At 45.9% G+C, this 11,023-nt stretch overlaps 1 protein-coding gene across 2 annotated transcripts; it reads right to left on the reverse strand.

The window, feature by feature from the left end:
* Positions 1–263: 263 nt before the first annotated feature.
* On the reverse strand, positions 264–6,841 carry LOC125520146 (probable sugar phosphate/phosphate translocator At1g06470). Of its 2 annotated transcripts, XM_048684979.1 has the most exons (12): positions 6,093–6,840; positions 5,794–5,963; positions 5,624–5,709; positions 5,470–5,519; positions 4,848–4,915; positions 4,029–4,129; positions 3,874–3,886; positions 3,109–3,293; positions 2,936–3,022; positions 2,288–2,382; positions 1,538–1,701; positions 264–754 (listed from the first exon to the last, which is right to left on the reverse strand). In XM_048684979.1, exons 1-11 carry the CDS (start codon positions 6,401–6,403, stop codon positions 1,572–1,574), a joined length of 1,296 nt encoding a protein of 431 aa, XP_048540936.1. In that variant the 5' UTR covers positions 6,404–6,840; the 3' UTR covers positions 264–754; positions 1,538–1,571. The 2 variants fall into 2 exon arrangements, with proteins under 2 accessions (XP_048540936.1, XP_048540937.1); XM_048684980.1 differs by lacking the exon at positions 3,109–3,293 and having other exon boundaries at positions 3,874–3,882; positions 6,093–6,841.
* Positions 6,842–11,023: the final 4,182 nt, after the last annotated feature.

Genomic DNA, 11,023 nt, shown 5'->3' on the forward strand with positions numbered 1-11,023 from the left:
TGCGTACCGTATAGGAAGGTGCTTAACTACAACAACTCATCTCATCTCTGTAAACGCACCATCAAAATTTCGTTGAAGAATAGTCAAGCGATCTGGTAGGTTTACAAGTTTTGTTGTGGTTTCGAGCATACAATTTTAACAGTGGCTGTCTCTGCTGTAGAAACCGAATGACTGGAACAGTTCCCCTTTAACTTCCATCAACAAGACAACAAGAGCTATGGAATACTAGTGTTAAAGCACAAACTGCAGGGGTGCAAGATACATTAGAGAAGAACAATCCTTTTTTCACTCACAGTTTTACAGATTACAAATAATCAGAGGCTGTCCCTAAGCTTTCAAGGGAGCAGCACATGTGGGGTATGTGTGGTCACTCTTACAGTTTGATCTACACAGCGGATGATTTATGCCTAGGCACCAAAAATGTGGAGGTTTTATAATGAATATGTGCATGTTCGCGCTCACACGAAGAGAAAGGAAAAACAAGCTAATATCAGTCGGTTTTAAGTAACTTCCATTATGAACAAGCAGGCCGATTTGTACCACCTGCCGATCCTCTCAAAGTGTTCCAGTGAAGTTAGCGCATAGTATGATATACTGCAATCCAGGTGGCCATTCAGTCAATCAAGCATTCAACCTCAATGTGAGATGGATTAAGCTCACACAGATTGCTTGTGTGTTTGTATGTCTCTGTAGAAAACCTCCATGAGTATTATTTCAACAGGCAGCCATCAATGGTCTAAAGGCATCAACAATCCTGCCAAAATCAGATTGATTAAGTCGTCAGTGCATTTGTTACGGGAACGGCACAAAAATGCGAAGTGCAAGAGCAAGAGCTGAATAATCTTAGCAAACATTATTGCGATATGTCAGGAATTATACTGAAGTCACATTAAAAGCCTAGCTGCAGCAATTCTTGACACAGAAATGACTGTCAGATTCTTCTGCAAGTCCGAGTATTTGATCAAAAAAATTCTTCATAAAACTTCGTCATACAACACAGAAGCGGGTCAATTTTTCATGCTCTGGCATTCATCTTCTTCTTGCTGTTGACACTCATCATTTAGTTACTAGCACAGACTACATCATAATATGGGCATTTTAGGACCTGTTCGGATCCTCTTTGGTCCACAACTGCGGCTCCCGGAGCGGAAGGAACGCCAGCACAATTTCAGGGAGTGGCTCAAACCGAGCTCCTCATTTCCTCTACAGCGCGGAGCGGAGTTTTGAGATTTGAGAGGTTCCGAACAGGGTCTTAAATACCAAAAAAAGTCCCCCTTCCCCTCTTCCACCTTTCAGTTTCATCATTTCAAGACTTGCAAAAGTAGGAGGTTGAACAGTTTATGCATTGATGACTAGTACAAAAAAGAATCTATGGAATAGTCATTATGTTTACGTAATTACTGTTACTTGGACACTGATGAGACAAAATGGACTAGTCACTTCAGTGGCTTATAAACACGGATGGCATCTGTGTGCCTAAGTCTGCTCAATAATGCAAGTAGTTCTTGTTTTATAAGATATGCAAAGGGAACCTTACCAAGTGGCAGTTAAAATGTTGCCACATTCCAAAATTATGTATCTTCATCCAGAAACCCATCCTCATCTTCCAGGTCATCTAGAATAATGTATTTGGCATCCCCACTAAATGAAGGTGAATCGACTCCATCCTCATTTATCTGACCCTTCTTGAATTTCTCATACCTGTCATCAGCCATAAATATTATGAAACCAAGAAAAGATGAACAATGTAGTAAGCCACATATCCTTGGTCCATCCACCGCAATATCAAGAAAGTAATCATTTTGAAGATGAATGTGAACTTGAACCTCAACTATTGGCATGGGCTAAACAATGGAAAATGTTTTCGTAAATATCTATATCCATGCATGTGTGCACACAAGTATTTATGTTGAGTCAAAGACTGACAATTTGTGGAGCACAGTATGATTCGTTAAATAAACTGTTAGGCAGCACTGTAGAAGATGATGGTCTAGGCAGGCAGAACAAAAATGTGGGACCAATACTATTCAACAAGTCAAAACAAATGAACTTTGAGTCCGAATTATTTCAGTATTCATGTCTCCGAGCTAAGCTGTTCTGAATGATAACATGATTAATCCTAAACAAACATCATAAGAGACATCTAACAATACTTATTTACTTCTGAGATAAATAGGTATTGTAACATTGACCAAATGGCAATGGTTCAGCTTGCCTCAGCTCAGTTGCATTCCCAAGAAGAATATGTAAGCTTGTAACAAAGTCTTTAATATCAAGAGTCACTTACTTGTACCAGTTGAATAAACTAACACCAACCATAGTAGTGGTAAGACCAACCCCTTTCAACCAAGTAAATTCATCATGGAAATAAAATACTGCAACCTGAAACAACGAGGTAAAATTTCCTTCATAAGAGACATCAATTACTACAAGATTTTGGTTCTGGATCATATGGAATCTAAGAACAACATTCCCTTTTGGGCTATGATATCAAGTGCAGTATCCATCTTCATGCTAGAACCAACACTCTAGCAGAGAAGCATACACAAGAAATGCTGTTGGACTTTTGCATATGACTACTGATAGCTCGCCTCTATTAGTGTATGCCAAAAATGAATTAGCTACTGACGGGAATTTCTTCCTTTGATACTTCTTAATCTTAACTTCTGAACAAACAACAGATCAGTTCCATTTTGTGGTTCAGAATTTAGTTCTTCCTGTTCATGAGTTATCAATTGCCTAATCACTTACCTCATCCTGATTTTATTTTAAACGAGGTGGCATTCATGTTAATAATAGTGTTCGGATAAATATCAGCTAATATAGAAAGATACTACTTTGGTAGGTGTTTGCGGATTTACATTCCGACACAGATGACAGGCAAGTAAATATAAAACAATTGCTCTTTTAGGAAAGAATAGATTTCAAATATTACCAAGATGGTTACAGCTTCCTTTACTACCCCAGCTATCGTCACAGTTATAGCACTTGTTGCTGAAACAAGTATATACTCCGTTAAAACCTGCAGTTGATATAATATATCATGACAGTCAATCATCTATGATATTTCTGACAAGTTCGTTTTGTAATCAAATAAACAATCGTTACCATGAAAAAAGCCAAGCTCCCTCCGATTAGCATAAGTAAGAAACTGCGCATGACGTGCCATGGGTTATCGAAATACGTGTTCTTTCGAAAATCACTCCAAGGATCCAACAGGAGAGATAGTACCATGGTGGCTATGGCCATCACCGGAGTAACATGACTCATCAGGGTGATTGGATCTTTCAGGCCTGCCAAAGGAAGATGGGTTATTGAGCTCATGAACTCCTAGTAGCCAAATCAGGATTGCTAAGTTTACTAAATAATATTTGCCCCGTATTTATCCACGCTCTGGCCTCTAGATGAAAATCTGGAGCTAGAGCTACTAGGGAAAACGGGATGGATCAAGCAGAAACTATAACTAATACCTATGAAATAGGAGCCCAGTTCCTGATACGTCAGAACTTAAGATCAAAATCATAAAGCCCACACTTCAGATTCTATACCAAATTTAAGTTTCAATTATATCAAGTTCTTTAACTGCTGGACCATTTGATTATCTCCATGATCAGAAATGTGCAACGGCTCTAGAAAAGAGAGGATCGAGCTCTCATTCAACACCTTCAAGGCCCCAACTTTTTCAAGTCTATCTTCTCATTCAGGAGATAAAATAAAATTGCAAGAACCAAGCATATTAGCTGGAGAAAATGAGCTAAACCCAGAGCAAATGCCTTAATGATATGCATAAAAGATGCATTCAAACTATTGGGCATTAGAAGTACTGAAGGAAAAAAAAAAGAGGCATGGAAGTGCGCATGTGAAGCAACATACCATAACTATCTTTCTTGAAATATCAATATCCACATGCACATAAATAAAACAAACCGTTAGCCACAGGAAGTGTATAAGAAAAAGGGAAAACAGGAAAGATGGGAGTTTGGTGATAATTCTCAAGGCATTTGAATAACATTAGCCATTACACGTACTTGCAATAGAATCTGAGTCATGGACCAGCGGAATCCTGACATAACAGCAGCAAGCGTCACAAATATGAAGCCCCAGAAGTCAAACGCAGTTTCCCTGGCAACTGATGAAAATAATATTGTTAAATCACAAAAGGCAAGTCCAAGATGCATTCTTGAAGCATTCAAAAAGGACTACAAACTGGAGGACAACAATTGAGGTGACTTAGACAAGAAAAGCATTCAACTACAAAACTGGAATTAATATATACAACCACAGATGGTTGCTCGAAAAAATACTACCCCAGATCCTTTCTGCAGCAGCTTCAGCTCAGTACTGGATTGAAACTGCCTAGAAGAAACAATACTTTCCACCTGGCGAGACAGTCAAGTCGCTAAAATAACTGTGCTAAGCGCTCTGATATGTATAATACCCCAGAATAACTTGGTTGACCAAATGTTAAGATAAAATAAAATGATCGCCAGTGGTGAGACTAATTTCCAGAACATCCCAGTTCTCCATTCAATTGCTAGTATTGGAAACATGTACTGGCTTATCAACTATGTTTATGAGTAGTGTGTTGTTTTTTATTTGTTGGGATATTACACAGTTAGGTGAATTTCAAAAGACTTGAAAGTAGTGTACTTGGCCACTGGAAAATAATGGAAACCCTACCATACATGATGTGGCTATAAACCAAACTGGAAAAATTACAGAGATCAAAAACCACAAAAATACAAATAATGCAATCTTAGTAGTAAGCTGGCTGATACTGAAGAAACTATTTACTCAGCAGCTAGCATAATAAACCTCTATCCATTTAACAAGCTGAGACTACATACCTGTCAACAGAACCCCAATGGAAATGACAACTATGATTCCTAGAAGCTTGATGCTGGGGCTCTCCAACCTGGTAAACCAGAAGGCACCTTTTAGAGCCATATAAAATCAAACTCAGTTTGTAGATGTTAGCCCTCTAGGCTCTGGGTTGCAATTGCATAAGAAAAATAAATGGATGTTATAGAATCAAGTGGTGTGGGCATGATTATTCACCGTCCAAATTAGTAATATGTCTACTCTCTAAAGACACTGGCTTTTTAAATGCTTTACATTCGATCCAGGACTGATTCGATCAACACAGAGTTGGTCGTGCATGAACAAACTAGCAATAGCGTTGTACTGGCTTAACCCACCGATAAAACAGATCAGTTGCAGCATTGGGTTCTTCAAATTATCATCTTCAAAAGTAGGAATAATAACATAGAGTAAAGTTATGTTGCTAGTTGATGTGAATTAGTAAAAATGCATGCCCTGCTCTGCTAATATGGATAAATCAACTCCACAACTAGCTGTCAAACTGAACAAACAATAATAAATGGAGCCAGAATGAGCATCCCAGCTAAAACCGCAGCACGAGAAAGCCATGGTACAGCAGTTATCCAGTTACAAGTTTACAACACTCACCGAAATGCAAAAGCGAATAGCAAAAGGAATATTGGCGACGCCGATTTACACTGCAAAGGTGTCAGAATTCAGAAATCAAGTTAGCTGAACTCGATTCAGAATGCAATGCAATCGAAACTGTAAGTGGAGTAAATCACTTTTGCAGACGACAGACCATAGTGGCGAACGTGACCGTGATGAAGACCAGAGACGCGTTGCTCAGGTTTATGTCGAGCGCGGTTCCCAGAGCGGTTGGGACGACTGCAGAGAGGCAAGGCCAGAAGCATGAACAACCAGAATTTGCAGTGTACCGAGAGATGAATCGTGGAGCAGGAGGGTGGGCACCTCTCATGAAGTAATCCTTCCAGCTCATCTCGACGGCGCTGTCGATCCCCTTGGCCTGGAAGAGCAGGATGATCTTGGAGAGCGCGGCCTGCAGCGCGAAGTGCACAGTGTTCATCAGCAGCGGCGCCGGGAACTTGCCCAGCTTGTCCCCCAGCAGCGTCTTATTGTATCTACCCAACAAGAACAAAGGAGGCAACCAGATCAAAACCTCCAATGAATTTTCCCACAGGAGGAGCTAGAGATCCAGAGGCGGGAGGAGGAGGAGGAACAGAGAAGAAGGGGGCAAGCAGAGCACTCACAGGGTGAGGCAGGTGCTGAAGGTGTACCAGACGAGGATGTAGAACCCCGTCTTGAGCACGACCGCGGGCGCCAGGGCGGCGCGCTCCGCCCGCTCCAGCGACTCCAGCTTGGCGACGGACTCGCTGGGCCGGAGCCCCAGGCCTCCTGCCCCGGCTCCGGCGGCGCCCACGGAGGCTCCCGGCGGGTTCTCGACGTCGAACGCCTTGCGGTCCGGATCCGGGGCGTTTATGCTCCGCTGCCGGAAGTAGCCGGATCGCGGGGACACCACCTCCGCCGCGGTCACCGCGGCCAGCGTGTCCGCCTCCGGCATGCCTCCTCCTCCCCCTCCTCCTCAACCACGAACAGAGAGAGAGAGATCCCCTCCTCCTCCTCCTACAACAACAACAACAACAATAACAAGGAGGAGCCCGCCGGCATCGCGCGCGGGGCTGGGCTGGGCGGACGGAGCGGGGCGCCGAATGCCAATGCCGCGGCGGGGCAGGGCCGCGGTAGGGATCTGGGACGGCGCGGCGCGGTGGCAGAGGCAGGGAAGTGGGCGGTGGTAGGGGAATGGGAGGGGAGAGGGACTGAGGGAGGGCACGGTGGTGGCTGCGGCTGGCCTGCTCACCTGACCTGACCTGACCCGCTGCCTGCCTGCCGGAGCGACGGTGGATTTGGCGGGTGGCGCGACGCGGGTCGGGTCTGGTCCGGCCGGCCGCTGGAGCGCGCGCGCCCGGTTGGGTTTGTTGCTGCTGCAGCCGAGACGTCGTAAAATGGAAGGGTTTTTTCCCGTTATATCGAGTGGTGGGCGCGCGCTTTGCTCCGACATCGTTTTTCAACGGCGTTGCTTTTATTTATCTACCAAGGCGTACACCGGCGGCATCATCCTTCCACTCGTTCGCACACATGCCTTTCTGCTGTCGGCGTCAAATTGGGTAAAACCTCATCAATTTGTTGCTCTTGGCCAACAATCTGGCCTTAAAATTTCACCCGATCGGCCGCCTCCGCAGCCATCGGATCTAAATGTCACGATCTCCGGGCACTGACTTCAGCGGCCTCGGACACAACTGAATTCAATCCTGATACATGGAAAAACCCGCGATCCATAACCTACTCACTCAGATATTTACTAGAGTTTGGCAGAGGATGTTGGGCTCGGCAAACACAAAACCTGACGTCAGAGCCCTGCTGTTGAGCACTGACTCGAGCGCCACTGTGAGGCTATGGGAACGTGTTCTCCAGCCTCCTCCCATTGAAGAGCATAGGAAAAGCAGTTGAAAAGGAACAGACGGGCATGGCTAGCGTTTACTATAGGTCGACCATGACGCTCTCCAAGGCGTGCAAAAAACATCATGTAAAGAATTAAATAGTGAGAGGAACAAATAAGCTACGGTGGCAATTGTGGGTAGCAGGTTAGTTGGGTGGAGCAATCTCGCGTGATTTGGCGATCAAATACCCTTCAATGAGTGACGGGTGCATCTACCGAATAAGATGACATAGATCTTTTCATAATTGACAATATGCATGGTATGTGCATAATCTTACTTACAAATTTTCTAGAAATATACTGATTGGTGCATGAAGTATAATTAATTAGCTGTGGCATAATGGTTTCCTCATGCATGCCCAAAGACATGTGTGTATACTACATCCTTCATGGTGGTTGTGCTTCGTAGCAAATGTGCCTTTCATGTTCACCAAGATTGTTTGGTCAACTATGGCAGCCCCCATCCAAAACACATGACCCGTATATTTTTATCTTTAAAGTGATAATAACTAAGCTTCTAGTTGCAATGGAATGATCCACATTCCTGTGCACATAACCGTATGGTTCTTTACATGTGTTGTACTTCGCTCTGGTTTCCATTACAAGGCCCAATGTTGACTGATATATGCTCATGTGGATTTGTGATACATTCCATTACAAAGTTTAAAATCAAGGCGACAAATGACTCATCTTCTTGCGACATGCAAGTCCCTTTGTTAGCCAACATCCATGTGCAAGCAGCGGTTCATTCTTAAAAAGTGTTGTTTTGTGTGTTGATATATCGCCCGTTGGCATGGTGGTAGATATGACTTGGATATACTATGTGGATGGCCTCCTATATTTTTCTCTTTTTCCAACTGATTGATTTGACATCATTAATAATATATTGTTAAGATCAAAGCTTTATCGTCCTTTACTAAAACAGAAGGAGGGGGCAAGTGGGAGACGAAGAAAGAAGGAGCGTTATAAAATGGATTGAGCCTTAATGGGTCCTTTGTAAGGCCTTGGACACACCCGTCGGTGATCGTTACTCCTGGCGGGATTTAGGCTGGCCCCACACATCAATACTAGTCTTTTCTGCGCACTTTGTCCTCACTCGTGCCCACCTGGGAGCAATTTTTCGGTCGGTCACCCATCCTGAAATTACTCCAAGCCAAGCACGCTTAACTTTGGAGTTCTGTCCGAATGGGCTTCCAGAGAAGAAGGAATTCATTATTGATATGAGTAGTCTATCATCCCTATTAAGCCAGGCTATCACATACACCTCCACTCAGAAAAACCGACGTGTGTTATATTTGGGTCTAAATAAGTTTGGGGGGTCAAAACAACAATCAAAAAGTTCAACGACAATTTCCTAAAATAAAATTCAATGACAATTCTCTCTTAAAAAAAGACTAGCCACTAACCCGTTGACTCATCTATCGTATCTAAATATGAGCCACAACCCTTTTTCATGTAAGTTTAGTGGACTTTAGTGATTTCATATGGTGGTATAAAGAAATTAAATGTTTCCAAGAAAGCAGATAATAGAGGTCTTTTCTCGTACTTTCTGCGATCATAATTCATAATTCCCGCAAAAAAGAAGTCACATAGCTGCGGTGTAGGCATGTTGGTGTGAATTTCGGTCCGGCAAGCCGAACACTATAGCATGGATTTAGAAAGAAGGGGCCGACATTATGCCAGTCGCTCGAAAAAAATTAGGGCCATTTGATTTTTTTCAGCCGTTGGATCGAAAATCAAGGGCTGGATCAACTTCTTCTACCTCCGGCTTTCTTCTTTCTCCGCATGCTTCCACCCCACCGCCGCCGGCCTAGCCGCCTGCTTCCGCCACCCGCGGTCGGTGACCGCATCGCTGCACCGCCTCCACCGCCGGTCTTGTCGCCACCCCGGCCATCCCCTCTAAGCCCGGCGACCACCCAAAAAACTATGGAGAAGCAGCACCCCACCCGCCACCCTAAGATAGATAGTGAAGTGCTTCTCCGACGAACCTGCACCCGCCATCCGAAGATAGATAGTGGGGTGTTCTTCCCCGGCGCCGGCGGCCTCGCCGTCTTCTTCTTCCTTTCCGGCGCTTCCTTCTTTCTTCTTAAAACCAGTCGACTACCCCCAAATTCAAAAAACCAGTCGACTAAATCGTGGAGAAAGAAAGACCCACGAGGGGACAGAACAAACATGCGTGTGCATGGTTCCAAATTTGGCGGTGCACTGCAGGCCGAAGCCGGAGGGTAAACGAATCGAGGAACCACGTAGCACCAGGCGGAAGTGCGCGAAGCAGTCCGAGATCCATCCACCCACATGAGGCAAAAAAGCAGATCTCATTCCCATCCCATGCCAAAGCGCCGTGGCGATCACCGACCCCGATCCCGATCCCGGGTGGCTGCATCCACGACCTTATTATGGCTGACCCGACCCGACCCGGCCGGCCGCAACAACCGTTCTTTCGTGTCGAAGCAAGGTCTCAGTCAGTCCAAGCGCTTGGTAGTACGAGTAGTAAGTAAGCAGATCCGTCAGGTGCCCGTGGACTGTCCGAAGGCGACGCCGGCGTTTGGTGGACCTAATTCACGCGCGTCGTGTTAAGAAATTGCCAAATTGGTTCTCTTATTATTGTACCATGCCATGCACGACGCCCTGCCCACCGGCAGCGAGATCCGGCAGCCATGATTAAGCTTCTTTTCTTTTTTAGCCATGATTAGAGAAGCTGCACTGACGTTTTCTGGTGGCCTGGCGGGAAGGTAAAAAGGGTGCCGGTTCACTTCATTATACTGTGTAGGCGTACCACTGGTTAGCCGCTGAGCATTTCGCTCGCGTGACGAGCGGCTGGGTCAGGTTCGGTTCATCCATCTTTGGCGGAGGAAGGAGCGCCGAACCTGGCAGACAGAGTGGACTGTGATAAGCACCGCACGCACGCGCGTGCCCCTGACGTGGACACACGCGTTGCGTGCCGCGGGGCACGTACGTCTCTGCTGCATGCTTATCCGTACCCGTCAGCTCCACCTCCACACGCCCCGAACCGGGGGATGGCATCTGGGAATGGGAGTGGGCGCCTTCACGCCACCGGCCGGCTCCTATACGACGGCGTCGCCGGCGTGGTCGCCGATGTCGCCCGTCATGCACGGGTTTACCTCCCGTCCACGGAGGTCCGGGACTTCGGTAAGAGCAACTCTAACGGGGCGATCCATTTCGTCTGCTGGCGTTCGTTTAAATTGGTGCGGACACAAAAGTCGACCCAACGCGCTGATTCAAACGGACGCGCGTTTATTTTTTGTTCGCGGGCGATCCATTCCTTGTCCATTTTTGAGCCAGATTTACGTCGGCGTGGACACGAGACGGACGCGCGCGCGCTCGCCTTCTCCTCCCCCCCTCCCCCCGTTGGCCGGCAGCACATTGGCCTCCCTTCATCCAACAGCAACCCTCGCCGCCTGTCGTGGTTCTAAGACTGACAGTAGAATAGGGGTAGGAATGTAGAGGCAAGGCAAGATCCTAGCTATGGAGGAGTTGTACACGCGAATTTAACGAGTTCAGGCCCTTCTCGAAGGAAGTAACAACCCTACATCTCGGAGCCCGGAGACGGTCGACTGAATATATGTGTGTGAATTACAGAAAGTGCGAACCCTTGTCCCAAAGGAGGGGGGTGGCTTATATAGAGTGTGCCAGGACCCCTGCTCCCCTCCGTTACACAGGGTT

This window comes from Triticum urartu, chromosome 7 (genome assembly GCF_003073215.2).
Source record: "Triticum urartu cultivar G1812 chromosome 7, Tu2.1, whole genome shotgun sequence".
NCBI lineage: Eukaryota > Viridiplantae > Streptophyta > Magnoliopsida > Poales > Poaceae > Triticum > Triticum urartu.

Excerpts from the sequence above, each read along its gene's own strand:
- LOC125520146 (XM_048684979.1), bottom strand. The coding sequence starts at position 6,403 with ATGCCGGAGGCGGACACGCTGGCCGCGGTGACCGCGGCGGAGGTGGTG. Across the intron at positions 5,964-6,092 it reads TTCAGCACCTGCCTCACCCT|ATACAATAAGACGCTGCTGG; the intron begins GTGAGTGCTCTG and ends CTTGTTGGGTAG. Across the intron at positions 4,130-4,847 it reads CATTGGGGTTCTGTTGACAG|TTGCCAGGGAAACTGCGTTT; the intron begins GTATGTAGTCTC and ends TATTTTCATCAG.